Source organism: Coffea arabica, chromosome 3e, assembly GCF_036785885.1.
Source record: "Coffea arabica cultivar ET-39 chromosome 3e, Coffea Arabica ET-39 HiFi, whole genome shotgun sequence".
NCBI lineage: Eukaryota > Viridiplantae > Streptophyta > Magnoliopsida > Gentianales > Rubiaceae > Coffea > Coffea arabica.
This window is the reverse complement of record NC_092315.1, coordinates 13,856,724-13,871,480: the sequence shown is the minus strand read 5'-3', so window position 1 is coordinate 13,871,480 and position 14,757 is coordinate 13,856,724. Positions and strand designations below refer to the sequence as shown.

Below are 14,757 nucleotides of genomic sequence, written 5' to 3'. Positions count from 1 at the left end.
ATGTGTTTGAGTTATTTTGTTATTTTTCATTTGTAGGTATTGGAAATGGAAGCAAAAGTGACCAAATGAGGTGAAAAAGACGAAATTCGATTAAGGAACTCAACCCCTCAATTTGAGTAATTGTTGTTCTTGATTTGTTAGAAGGGGTTAAAATGCATATTTTGATCATTTTACATATGCATGCATTGAGAATTTTAGCAAACAAATGATCTATGATGCATTTTGAGTGATTGTGGTACAAATGGTAATTTTTCAAAATTGGCTTTCTGCAAAAATTTCGCAGAAGAAAACGCACTTGGGCTGAAAACGCGCCTTAGAATCGCGTTTTCCATAATCGCGTTTTCAATTCTGCATCTATACTGAAGAAAACGCGCCTTCAAAACGCGACAGGAAGTCGCGTTTTCTACCAAGTCGCGTTTTCCAGCCTGATCAAAAATTGAAAACGCGACTTAAAATACGCGACTTAAAGTCGCGTTTTTAAGCATAGCCGCGTTTTCGATCCTGCAAGATATGTGAAGAAACGCGACTTCACAAAACGCGGCTTGGTGGCGCGTTTTGATGAGTCGCGTTTTCGGAGCAAAAAAAAAAAAAATGCAGATTCCTTGATTCTCTTTTTTTCTTCTTTTCCTCATATATATTTTCTTGTACCTTGAGTTGCTTATTGTGTATTTTTTTTAGGTACATCACGAAAACAAAGGATTGAAGTTACGGATCATCATTTTGTTTATTAAACCTTTGTTATCACTTTTGCTTCTCATTTTTTTTTTTTTTTAGGATTACATCACTAATGGTTATCCAATGAAACTCATGAAGCGTTGGAGATACACGGACAATGGATTTTGAAGCTTCATATTCAATCGCAACAATAGGGGAGTATTACTTTTCTTTATCTTGATTTTCCTTTTTACACATTGAGGACAATGTGTATGTTAAGTGTGGGGGGAGAATTGAGATTATATACATTGTATGTGATTGAATTATTAGTTGCAAATATTGGACTTGTGTTAAAATTCAAAATTTTTCTAAAATCTTGTCCAAAATTGCAAACTTGCCCCAAAAAGTTTCATATTTTTTCGATTTTATCCAAGGGGTAACAAGTTCCATACCATTAGTAGTTCAAATTCCTTCTACATTTGAGATAAATATATGTGATTTGGAAACTTCTTTTCTCATTTAACTTGGAAATGACTATTATGTGATTATAATTTTTGCATTTGTAGGAAAGTATATCTTTTAAAGTGGAGAAAATTATGCCTATATTTTTTTGCATATTTGATGAAATTTCTTCTCTTTATTGGATTTTATAAGTTAAGTGATAAATATGGTCAATAAGTGCAATACTCTTCTCATGATTATTTTTTTAGAAAATTATTATTCTCTTTGCTATAAAAAAAAATGATGAAAAATGAAAAAAATGAAGAAAAAGAGAAAAACAAAAAACAAAAGAAAAAAGAAAATAAATAAAAATTCTTCTACTCCAATGATTCTTGTACTTAGTAACCGGGAGTCTTCATCTACAAATGTCGACTTTCGCGTAAAACGGTACTTGAATTAAGAGTATGCAAAGCAACTTGAGTATGTGAAGTGTTGAGTAACCGGTGATCTTCATATAAAAATGTCGAATCTCGCGTCAAAAGGCATTCTCACAACTTAAATAAAATTTAGCTATGTTATACGAATAAATATCCTTTTAAGTAGAATAAAGAGATGATCATGAGTTTAGGAAGCATTATTATTGACCATATGAGTTACTTGCGTATGAAATTAAGTAAGAATGAGAAATTGAATTAAACTTGTTATAATTGCGGTATAATTGGCTCTCCTTTACTTGATATTATGAGTACTTGAATTTAATTGAATAATTGCATAATGGTTATTTACTTTGTTTTGAGAAAATGAAGTTGAAATGCTACATATATTTATTTTCAAATTTTGGATCATTGTTGGTTTGTATTTCTTATTGCTTGAGGACAAGCAATGGTTCAAGTGTGGGGGTATTACCACTCAGCCTAGCTTCCCCAGGCAGTATCCTCTCCTCTACCTGTCGATCCATATTTCTTTCCCTTGACCCAACATAGCATTTTCCATCGTCAAGAACGTTTCAACAACATTAAAGACCCACACCCACAACATGTTTTTCTTCAGCAGCAAAATAAATAAAAGTTGAGGTAATGAATCGTGTAGATGATGATACCAAAGAAACTGTTACGTTCAGACAGTCACAACGTTGACACGCTTGAGTACATAGAAAAGAAACTGATTGACAAGGGCGTCCAGAGACAAGACTGTCGTCCTATTGATGGGATTCCGTTAAGCCGTCAGCATAAGTCCGGTCACGGGGGAAAGCATACTTGGGAGGGTCCCAGGGACACGGCGGAGAATGAACTGGGTGCAGCTCCTCCTGCCATAGATGAAAACGATCCAAACTATGTGGATGAAGAGGCGGAGGACAGGATACTTAGGGGGGAGGTTAGTGGGGTCGCCGGGTTGGTGGTCGGAGAGTTGGAGCTCCCTAAACTTGCTGAAGAAAGTGTGGCTAGGATTGATGTTGATCCCCAATTGCTGACCAATATATAGTTTTTTTTTTTGTTTTTTCAATTGGAATGATTTTATTTTGTAACTGGGGAGGTTTAGTTTGTAGGCATGCAAACTTTGTGCTTTTCTTTTTATTTTTATTTTCTGGGTAACTTAAACTTAGTGTTTTTCTGCCTTTCTTTAGTAGCCCTGCTGTCTAGGTAGCAGTAACATTTTTTGTGGTCGCTTTTTAGTATTCCCCCCCCAGTAAAATCAGCACTTCTAAGTTCATTTCTCAATAAGCACCAGTATTAGTGTGCAACTGTAATTGAATGCTTGATGGAATAAAGAAACATCTTTCCTGTTGAATTTTAGTGTTTCCAATAAAATTGGGATCAAATTATCTAGTAGTCATTAAACCTTTGGATAGTTGAGTTTGGGTAATTCAAATATTAATAGTATATTTTTATTCACTAAACTATTAAAAATATAAATTTTGAGTCATTTCGCATGATGTCATTATTAATTCTGCCAAATTCAACTATTAATAATGTGTTTTGTGAATTGTGCATGCATTCAAATTTGGTAGAGTTAATGATGAAATCAGACGAAATTTCCTAAAATTTATAGTTGGATATGTAGAAATACAATATTATTTAAATTCACACATTCGATAGTTGAAATGTAATATCAATCATTAAGTGATCAAATTTTGACTGTTGAAAAAATTTAGTGACTATCGTAAAATTTTACTCTAAAATTGGAGTTTCGACACTATAGAAGCTATGCGAATCTTCCAGCAATTTAAATTGCAACTGGCGTCGGTTATTCTCGTTCAGCAATGAGCACGGGGTAGGGGTGTCAACGAACCGAATCGAGCTCGAATACTAGTTTGATCGAGTTCGAATTCAACAAAGTGCTTAAGGCTCGAGATCGAGCTCGAGATCGACGAATATTAATTTCACATGCTCAAATTCGATTCGTAAGGAATTCGTGAGGATCGAGCTCGTGTTCGAAATTGCTCGAATTGAGGTCGAGCTCGAATTCGAGAGGTCGAGCTCGAACCATTAAAATTGTGCTCATTTAAAGCCTGCTGAACCAAACAATCTACTATCTTTAAGCAGAATTTGTCCTTTATTCAGCCTTTTATGAACCAAATCACTTTGGCAGTGACATTTTCTAACAAATTTTGCCGGAGAAATGACAAGCTAATGCAAATGCAAAAACTTCAAATATAAATCACAATTTATGTGCAAAGTTACATCGAGACAAAAAGCATATGCATCACAAAAATGGATAGACTTGATACAATTTCGAAAATGGAAAATAAAAGCTCTGCTATACGTTACTGAACAACACTGTCCTAAGTCCAAACTCATCCATATAATTGAGAATCTAAGACAAGCCAGCTTTAAATATCAATTTAAAGCCAAAGCACCAAACTATCAAAAAATTTGCAGCCGTTATGCAAGTTGTCAACCAATATCCAAATTCATCAATACATATTTTAACATCAAAACCAGCATCCAAATTCAAAGATAAGTCAGACAACCAACATCCACCAAGTAACACGAATAGAAAAAACAAAGACAAAGTGTCAACAACTCAACATTCAAGTGAATGTCTTCAATAGGTAATGTCAATTGTCAAGAAATAACCATACTTAAAAAAGTGAAACAAATTTTGCAAGTAAAGCAATAAAACAACAACTTCTTGTCCATTCCACGATAATCCTTTCCAACTTTCCAATTTCAACTACAGGCCCTATCAAAAAAAAAATAATTTAAGTAATAAAATAGTAGTGGTAAAATCTAAAACAAGATCTTTGAAGAGGAATCGAAGTGTTAAACACAAACAATGTACCTTTCCAATTATCACATTCATTTTATGGGAAGTAGAATCTCTTTTGCTGCCTTCAATTTCTGCAAAATAATAATAACAATAAGTAATAAACTAATTTTGTTTCAATAACATGAATTTGAAATAAACTTACTTTTATCTTTTTTTTCACTCCATGAATGTTTTGGCACCAATCTCCGGCACACATAATCATTTCTATAGTTTCAATAGCTAGTGAGGCTCTATAAGAGTCAATTGCTCATGTTCCAGCGCTAAATGTAGCCTCAGAAGTAACTGTGGTAATAGGAATGGCAAGGATATCGGCTGCCATCTTGGATAAAATTGGGAATGTGAGCTTGCTATTCTTCCACCAATTCAAACAATCAAATTCATGTCGCGGCACACTTGAATCAATCTTAATTGGACCCTTTTCCAAATAGATGAGTAATTCAGATTCTTGAGGCGGTCCAGTTTGATATTCCCTCACATACTCATCAAAATCATCCCAACCCGAACCAGAAGCACTACTTTCAGAAACACTACTTGAAGAAACCTGAGAATCCTTTCTATTTCCACCCTCACGTAATTCATTTGCTTGCAAATATTCATTGTATAATTCAAAGACAGCATTTCTAACCTTTTCAATATTTTGCTGAGCTTCACTAGGTGGAAAAAGTTTAGAAAAGCAATATTCTATAGCAGTCATTTTCTGTCGAGGATCTAAGACAGCAACCACAGCCATTAATAGATTACATTCTCCCCAATACTCATCAAATTTGAATTTCATCTTTCTCACCATTGCTCTTACGAAATCATCATCATCATTAGCCTTACTATCCAAAACTAGCTTTATTCTCTTAACTTCTTGAAGAAACAAATTTGAAGTTGGATAGTCGCTACCTAAAATGATGTTTGTAGTTGCCCAAAATGTCTCTAAAATGCTGCATACTTTTTCAACTTTCTCCCAATCTTCTTCGAATGGACAGCAATAATACTGTACGTCTCGTTCTCGATACATTGGGAAAATCTCTTTGAATTTGATTGCACAGTTCAACATCTCGAATGTAGAGTTCCACCGTGTCCTACAATCATGAATAAGCTTTCTTCCAGGGAGTCGAAACTGCTGCACAATTTCTGAAAATAAAATTTGTCAACTTTCTCTTCGGCCCACAAAGTCAACACTGTCACGAACATTTTCTACTATGTCTAGAATCTCCCCGAGACCATCTTGCACCATCAAATTCAGCACATGAGCACAGCATCGAACATGAAAAATTTTGCCACCACAAGCTAAGGGGTTACACCTCGAAAACGTGTCCTTCAGTAACCGGACAGCCACATCATTAGCTGAGGCATTGTCGACCGAAATTGTAAAAATTTTGGTCTCGATGCCCCACTCTTTGACACATTTGAATAGAGCGTCCGAAATGTCAATACCTCTTCGAGGTGGAGGAAGATTGATAAAGTTCAAGACCCTCTTTTGTAGCTTCCAAGAACAATCAATCCAGTGCCCTGTGATCACCATATACTCGATCTTCTGGTTCTTGGACTTCCACAAATCAGTGGTTAAACTTATTTTCTCAACATCCTTCAACTGATTTTTCAATATATTTTTCTCAGCTTCATAAATCTTCACACAATCAACTCTACAAGTATTACGAGTAAATTTTTTCCACTCCGACATCCCTAGTTTCTGCATGTAGTTGAATCCCTTTTCCTATACAATGCTAAATGGGTGTTCATGCATCAACACCCATTTAGCAGCTGCCTCCCTTATCATCCCCATCTCAAACTTCCCAGAATGTAGTGGAGGAATAGGAAATATAGCTGCATCAGCCGGTGGAAAATTGAGCATTGATTGTTGAGAAGCATGTGATAATTGTCTTAAATGAATCTTTTTCTTCACACAACTGTTGCTATGTCTTATCATACTAGAAGTGGTTCCCGTTGTAGTCCGGGCTTATTTAGTTAGGCAGTGAATACATTCTGCCTTTCTCTTTCCTTTTACTACAACCTCTCGAAAGTCATCCCAAGCTTTAGACTTTTTTGCTCTTTTGCCTTCTTCAGCCTCTTCCATACCTGGCTGCCCACTTTCTCCATCTCCATCTTCTCTATTTTCAGCTTGTTGGTCATCATCAGCCTCTTGATTTATTGTTTCATTACCTTCCTCACTAATTTTGTGTGAGTTTTGAGGATCGGCTTCCATTCTTATCAAATCTTGTTCTGCACTATTTGCATTAGAGGAATCTTTCCCTGATATGACTCGATTGGAATAAGATTCAAGTGGGGTTATGGGTTGACCTGAAAATTATAACAAAGAAATTTTAGCTGATTTTCGAATCAAAAGCTGCACTTGGATGAGAAAAAAGAGCTAATTCTAACTAGTACAGCAAATTCCATAACGAGTTCATCCTAGTAGTTGAACATTTTTAACCAATACAGCGAATTCCTATAATACAAGGAAATTTAATAATGAAGATAAAAAAAGTTATACTTAACAAACCTGAAAATAATCAAGAGGGGTAAAAAAGAACTATAGCAGCCATTGCACCAGTCATAGATCATTTTAAGTTGGTTGCTTTTCTTTTTCTTCCAAGAGTTAATAAAGATTGAGAATAAAAACTAGAACGAACTAAAACTAACTTCAATGGCCAGAGATTAAAAGCTAATTGAATGATTGTTCCTTTTATATCAATTAATAGAAGCCTTTTAACAGAGAATACATTTCTTGAAGAAATTTATTAGAGAAAGAACTGATGGAAGTATGAAGTAAAAATTGGTTGTGGAATCTGAACTCTCACTTCAACAAAAATTTAAATAATCTAAAACATGTGATTGGGTTAAAATATTACGGATACCATCCCATTTTACTGGACCTCCATTATGGTGTGAAGAATGAGAGTGGCTCACACAAATTTAGGAGAGATCCGATATCTGAATCTTCAGTTCAATCTTCCCCTATGTGAGGAGAGCGCCATTCACGATGATGACAGGAAACAGATACTCGAGTCACAGCATTAGGAAAAGAGATAGAGACAGGGAAATAGGAGAGAATAAGCAGCTCTCTCTGTCTCCTGTCTCTGAGAGAGGAAGGTACTATACTCGCTGGAGCACAACCCCAATTTTTTGGTCTCTGTGGCCAAATATTTCTCTATATGTTTTTCTATAGGCAGCAAAAAGGCTTAAAAAGGAGATTGATTATTCAATGAACACGCAAGTAATACACCTACAGTAATATTTCTTTCTACACCTACAGGATTGATTATTCATTGCTACTGGTTTACAGCAGAAAACCATTTCCGAGCGTGTTGCTCTCAGGGAAGTTGGGTTTGCAATTAGTGGCTCAAACTGGATGTAATATCATCACATTTGATAAGCAGCAAAGCTGAAGAAAGAAAGTGAAGAAACTTCAAATTGTTAAATTTGACATGCATGGTTACATAGGCAAATGGATGTTATCAAGAATTTGCTGCTCAAACCAATGAATCATCATCGCCCACAGAAGTTATGACTTTAAAGAAAAGCAGATTATATTCTCAAAAAAAAAAAGTAGATTATATTCATACAAGCAAATAAGTCATCGATCCCAAATAATTAACCAATCTAATTTTTACAGCCATAAAAATATATATGAATGCTATGTCATTTTCTACTCTCTTTATACACAAATATTTGACCCCAAATCATTTGTTCTGAAGAAATCCTGACACTGCATAATCTAATTTAGTAAATATCTTTTCCCGGAAGCATACAGATTATGAACCCTAGTTATGTGCCTATTTTGCTGAGATTTATTCAGTGAAATTATGCTCCAGAGATCACAGAATTTAAGCCAAAAAATGATGAGGTTGCGACGAAGCTGGGACCAGCCAAATTACTTAAGGATAACATCTTACCTACTGTACGATTGCACCTGCTTCAAGATCCAAGCTCCCGCTCGCCGCTTCCTGCACCGACTGCAAATAGGTGGAGTTAGCAACAACGAAATGAAACGGCTGGACTGTTGGAGTTAGCAACCCAAATGGGTTTGATTTGAAATTGGAAATAGGGATTGAGATGAGGAATGAAGATTAAGGAATAGGGAATTAGGGACGGAGCCACTGAGGTGAGGAAGAAGAAAGAAGACGGCGGAGGCGGACAAGACTGAATTGAAGCTCTTGACCTAATTAGGAGTTTGATATGTGAATTTATTTTTTTTTAGGAATTATCTGAAAAGACAAGAATACCCCTATTATATTTTGAATTTTAATAGGTAAATCATGTAATTAAGCTTACAACTATATATATCCAAGTAATTTTATAAATATAAAATTATATATATATAAATATACCTTAAGCTCGAAAAGCTCGCGAGCTTATCGAGTATAGCATTGTTAGGCTCGAATTCGATTCGTTGAAATATTCGAATAGTTCGAGCTCGACTCGAGCTCGATTTTACCGAACTCGAACCGATCTTTTGATCGAGCTGCTCGCGAACTATTCGCGAGCAGCTCGATTCGTTGACACCCCTAGTCAAGACTAAGAAAAACAATTGATCACTCTTTGTAGTCTTAGCTTTTCTTTTCATGATTCGAACGAATTGAGTGTTCTAAATCGGAGACAATGGCCGCAATTAATTTTCGCGTGGGTTTTTCTACTCAAGGATAAACTAAATCTTTTTTCTAGTCAAGGAACAATGGAGGCTTTGGGTCGCCTAAAAATTGTGAGAACGATTTAATTCTACCTTTTTCTCTTATTTATTGGTATTCGCATATTCTCCGCTTACAGTGCTTATAGTTATTTAATTAATTGATTATCTTGGATCCAGATGTCGAATTAATTTGGTAACCTATTGTCAATTAGAGCATTAAATCCGTAATTGTTTAATTGCCCTGAAATAGTGACAACTGGCACGATTATGTTAGTGTCAGGGGAATACGCAGGCTAATCTAAAATAACCTTGGTAGTGCATTATTTGATTAGAATAGGACTCCTCTAATACGTAAGGCAATTGGGGAATTAAATCTTACGGGCGTACTTAGGATTATTTCTCAATTAGAGCAGTGATTAACGAGCATACCTTAATCACCGACACAGTAAGGAGGGGTTGACAGTCATCGCTTGTTTGGCAGTTATAACCTATTTATTAGTAAATAATTGGAATTACCCTTGCATCGATGATCAATTAGGTGAACCAGTGATAAAGTTATTTCTTGGCTAGACCTTTAGTTATTATTACTCTGATTTTAGTAAATTGTCATTTAATTGTTAGTTAGCTATTTGTTTTTAGTTGAACTGCTTTAATTCCCACATTTTATACAAAACACCCCCGTGTTACTTTGGATTTCAAAAGAGACAAATATCCCCAATCCCTAAGGAGACGACCTTACTTGCCATTTATACAAATCAATAATTTCTTGTGAATAAGTAATCTCATTCTGGTATATATCGGATTAAACAAACTCTTCGGAAACAGAGTGAATCAAGTAACCCATTGCACACCTAGAATCCCTGCTCCAGTATTTAGAATCGGGTTTTGATTATTTTAATTGGCAACTAGATTTATTTTTATTATTGCACAGGTATCGATAACCTGTCACTAACCTAACCCGTCCCTCCTCTCCCCTTTCTCCCAATGATTGAATGTACTTGCTTCTATACAAAACATTGACTTTTCATTTGATTTAAGCTTAATTAATCATACACTCTGCAACAAATGCAACAAATGGGAGATCAATCTTTGTTTTTTTTTCTTGGGTAGGAGGCTTAAGTCGAAACTGAAGGCTGATTGTTAATTGTGAGTTGCAGCAGCCACATCGGATGATAATGACGACTTATCAGCATCTTCTGGTAATTCGAGTAACACCAAGTTGCAAATTAATGCCAATTGTTTTTTAATAAAAAGCAATTTTCATTAAAAGAATTACAGGAAATCATCCAGTACGATTTGATTTATATCAATGCCCTAATGGCAAGTTAAACATGTACTAGAAATAATATATCTACAATATAACAGAAGAATAGATCTGAAAAATTTTTGAATAGATCTGAAAATTACAAGAAATTTTCAAATTATCTTCTAATAATTTAATCACTTGAAATTAAGACTAATCTTAACCAAAATATCAATACAGCAATTGCATTTTACATTCTCAATTTCGGCTTGACTTATCTCAAACTTTCCTTACGAGATTAAAATGGCATGATAGACTAAATGCACCCTTACTTTAGAGTCTGATTCAACCTCCAAATGCTTAATCGCCAAATTGCAAGCTAATTGAAGTTCCTTCCAAAGAGTCCATAGTTCCACCACTAAACTTGTACCATGACTAATATTAACTACAAAACCAAAACCCAAAAGCCCTGGGTTTTCTAGTGTGGACCTATCAGCATTAAATTTGGGAAAATCCCATCCAAGCAATATTGGCCGTCAAGGATAAACATCAACTCTCTGAATGCATCTTGAATGATGAATCTCCTTCTTTTATTGTATACACATTTCTTGTGTCTATCAAAGGATATGGTCTTATTTGAGGGGACTCAGCTATTGAGCATTTGGGGCAATGACACAAATGCAGCATTGCTACTTAGAACGTTATTTCCCAATCAAGATCCAACCACAACCAGACCGATATCACGTGAAGAAGCCAAATCTATCCATTCCTCCAGCCAAATTTCAACAACGTAAGAGAAACTACACGAATTCTGATATGTGGAGATGACAATGCTTGAAAGACCCTTTTCCAAGACGAATCATCCATTGTGACTTGTGAGCAAATTCCATCAGGCTTTTGGAAGAGTTGCTTTAATTAGAGTAGCCGGATTGTGAATGCCTAGTCCTCCTCTATCTTTTGGTTGATAAATAATTTATACGTCTGAGATGATTAATCAACTGTAAACAAAATTGGTTTTAGCATATTCCTATTGGACCAAGGTTCTAAAACATTACTCGTTGAATGAATGCTGTGTTAAAGATTGCTTGAATAAGATATCAATTAACAATAGATATCAATCAATCACTAACAAATGGAATATACTAATTAATTATTGACAAAATGTCAATCAATTAATCAGGATACCAATCACCAATCATTGCCTAACGGGAGATACCAATTAATTGTCAATCAATTAATTAGAATATCAATCAATCATGTGGATCATAATTTGCCTCTAAAGAAGGTAAGTCTTACATACTCCCACATGCCATAGTTAGATAACTTATGAGTGACTAACTAGTTAAAAATGGCCATAAATCTTGTTTGTCACTCACCAAATTCAGCAGTTATGTAACAGTTGTTTAATTAGAAAATAATAATACACGAATCATGGCGGTTATGCTCTCATGGCAAACACTTCCACGTATTACAATGTATTATACTTCCTAATCAAGTGCTTTTAAAGAACTTTATGAATAACTTCATATAAGTTATTCAGGGTCTAACTTTATGGATCACATGATCCTTACTTTATACATGAACAACAAAGTGCACAAAATCATGTAAATATAAATATCTCGAGTGTCTAGACAATAACAATAGTTTGAGAATAAAAGCAAAATACGAAATGAACTATTGAGTTCCATGTAAGTTATTTGATCATTAACAACTCAACCGGCAATCTTTAGTTGTTTGATCAACAATAATAACTCCTTACTGTATACTCAATAGCTACTTTTTGCTTTTCAAATAACTATTGTATACTTTATGTCGATTTGCCTATTTTGACTCCCACTCTTTCATGTATACACAATGAAAGGGTATAGTCAAATCAAATAACTATAATGGCTATAATACAATATTGACAAACTTTATGCCAAATAGTAGATGCCTGTGGTATAACTTCATAGCATCTTTGGTGAATTTATATTCATTCCAATGCATGATGTGAAGATTATGCAATTGTTCACTATTATTACTTAAAAGTAATCAAAGAACTCTTGCATGAAGGTCTTAAGATAGATTAACTATCTTTTACATTCTATTTTGTGAATATCAATGATAGAAGGATTCCACAAATATCATGATTGAGAAAAACTCTCATAGTATTACTCCAACTAACCTTAATGTATATTAATTTAGTAGAAAAAATTCTTCTAAGATCAAATGAAGAATAAATTAATATACTATTGGGAAGAAATAATTTAAATTGCATTCTCTACAAATGTATTATAGTGACACATGTGTACACCTTATTATCAAGAGTCACGTTAAGGATATTTGTTTTCATATTTAATGTAACTCTAATAGTGAGTTATTAGTGTCATAATTACCCTAAATAAAATCTCTCAAATTTGATAGAGATTTTGTGGTAATTTGTGACATTATTCCTGAATATGGAGATTTCTCCATTGCACCTTATGAAAATATTACCCAATTCATCCTTAAACTCTTGTAGGTATACACATAGTAACTAGAGAACTTCAATTCTCTATAGAGAACATTTTGCCTCCCACTGCGTTAAAGATAACTTAACCAACAGGTTAAAAGTGGATTTATCTTTATGTGTTTGTTTGACAAGGAATTTTTCAATTGATTGCTTATCTAACATGATTAAATAATTATTTTGAGAAAAGCTATCAATTTTTCATATGCAAAGGAGTCAATATGAATCCTTACCATTTCAAAACTCCATTCGAGAGTCAAAACACTCCCACTTACTTCATGTTCTTAAGAAATTTAAATCTCTAGTTCTAATAATTCTTGAAGTGTAAAGGAATCTAAATTTCTTGAAGTAAAATAGCCTTATTTCCTTTGTACAGTTTCTTTATGTGTAGGTTGATTACCCTCACAAAACTGAACATAATTTTTAAACTTAATTTCCATCTATACCAAAATCAAAGTGGTGTTTAAACAACATTGGAGGAAATTGTTTAAGTATATACTTCAATTTCAAGGCATTACTCACAAGATATAAAGATTGTCAAAATGCTATATCCACAACTATCTCATTATTTCCTTAAGATACATCATTTTGGATGTAACTAATCAAGCATTGTTTTACTCGTTAGCAATGTTTCATAATTAAGGAATTTATAAAATGAGCACATATAGGATTGTCCTCTAATTTTGTGTGCCTTCATTTTATTTTCTATCTCTCAAATTTCAAATTTCCTTTCTCGTTTGAACACTTACAAAGGTATCAAATATTGATCCTTTATCAAATAAGAAAGGAACTTTATATTTGATAAATGGTTACCTAATAATGAGATAAATATCTCTCACCAATAAAAAATGATAGAAAATAATTCACAAAATTTTAGTGTTATAATGAAACTCTTATGGCATCTACAATGGTTGAATAGTCTGCTTTACTTATGCAGTCTACCTGAAATATTATAGTCAATAAATCTAAAATCTTTAAAGATTTATGATTTATCAACTCTTTTATTTTCTTATAGAGATATATCTCAATCTCTTATGCCAAAATTTAAGGAGTTTCTCCAGTGATAAACATACTTGCTGCCAATATAATTATTATGATCAAGTGCAGTATATTGCTCAATTCAAAGGATAGTACTAGAAACTTTAGAATTAATAACTTTACTATTTTCAAAATCTACTATTGGATAATGAGATTCATAATCATACCCAACAGTAATTAATTTGAAACTAGAAATTCTAAAGTAACAAAAAAATAATGTTTTTGAAAAAACAAATTTTCTTAAAGGAGCAATAACACATCACTTATCTTTATGTGAACATTTTTTTTTAGTTTCTATAAAGAAACTTTTGTTCACTTTTCATATAATCAGAAATTTATTATACTGGCAGCGTAAATTGACAACTTTAGTCAATTCACCAAATATATCACAATTTATAACACTCAACAATTGAGATTTTCTTTTGAGTTACTTTCTCTCAAAGTAGAGTATCAAATATCATTCTCTTACAAACAACGTTGGTCTCTATCGCTGTTTGATTTAATGAGAACAAAAATACCTTCTTTCCATTTCTTCTTTCATGAAGGTTAAGTTTCTCTTATTTCTTAACCTCTTTATCCTTTCTTCATACACATGGTTAAAACAAGTAATTAACCATATATCTTTATGTGTATTATAAAAGTTTGAATGGCTAAGAAATTCTGCATGAAAGAATCAAGATTGAAATGATATAGAAATAACTCAATCTCAATTTGAGGGGACTCTAATTAATGATATAGCAAAATTCTCAACTCTAAGAAATGAGCTAAAATACACTTCAATATTCAAGTGTCACAAAAGAAAGCCTTCTAATGATGCCAGTTAAAACTTGCAACAATTTCTTTATGACTTTCATGCAAGATTTAACTATAAATAATTAAGGTTTAAACCCCATTCTATATGAATATGAGACAAAATCAGCAAACTATTAAATTGCTCCCAATTCTCATACTCAACCTCTATATTAGCAAATATATCCACATTATGAGAATGGTTTGTTCATTTTC

The 14,757-nt window shown here is 33.6% G+C and overlaps 2 protein-coding genes and 1 long non-coding RNA gene across 3 annotated transcripts; 1 reads left to right on the top strand and 2 right to left on the bottom strand.

The window, feature by feature from the left end:
• The first annotated feature begins 2,184 nt into the window (after positions 1-2,184).
• Positions 2,185-2,577, top strand: LOC113737382 (uncharacterized). Its single transcript, XM_027264625.2, has one exon. It carries the CDS (start codon positions 2,185-2,187, stop codon positions 2,575-2,577), a length of 393 nt encoding a protein of 130 aa, XP_027120426.2.
• Positions 2,578-4,226: 1,649 nt separating this feature from the next.
• Positions 4,227-4,559, bottom strand: LOC140038658 (uncharacterized). The gene is made up of 3 exons (XR_011842228.1): positions 4,508-4,559; positions 4,378-4,436; positions 4,227-4,269 (listed from the first exon to the last, which is right to left on the bottom strand). It is a non-coding gene; the product is annotated as an uncharacterized lncRNA (long non-coding RNA).
• A 53-nt stretch (positions 4,560-4,612) lies between these two features.
• Positions 4,613-5,410, bottom strand: LOC113737381 (zinc finger BED domain-containing protein RICESLEEPER 1-like). Its single transcript, XM_027264624.2, has one exon. It carries the CDS (start codon positions 5,408-5,410, stop codon positions 4,613-4,615), a length of 798 nt encoding a protein of 265 aa, XP_027120425.2.
• Positions 5,411-14,757: the final 9,347 nt, after the last annotated feature.

Bases quoted from the DNA above. Each gene is read 5' to 3' on its own strand.
- LOC113737382 (XM_027264625.2), top strand. From the start codon at position 2,185: ATGATGATACCAAAGAAACTGTTACGTTCAGACAGTCACAACGTTGAC.
- LOC113737381 (XM_027264624.2), bottom strand. From the start codon at position 5,410: ATGTTGAACTGTGCAATCAAATTCAAAGAGATTTTCCCAATGTATCGA.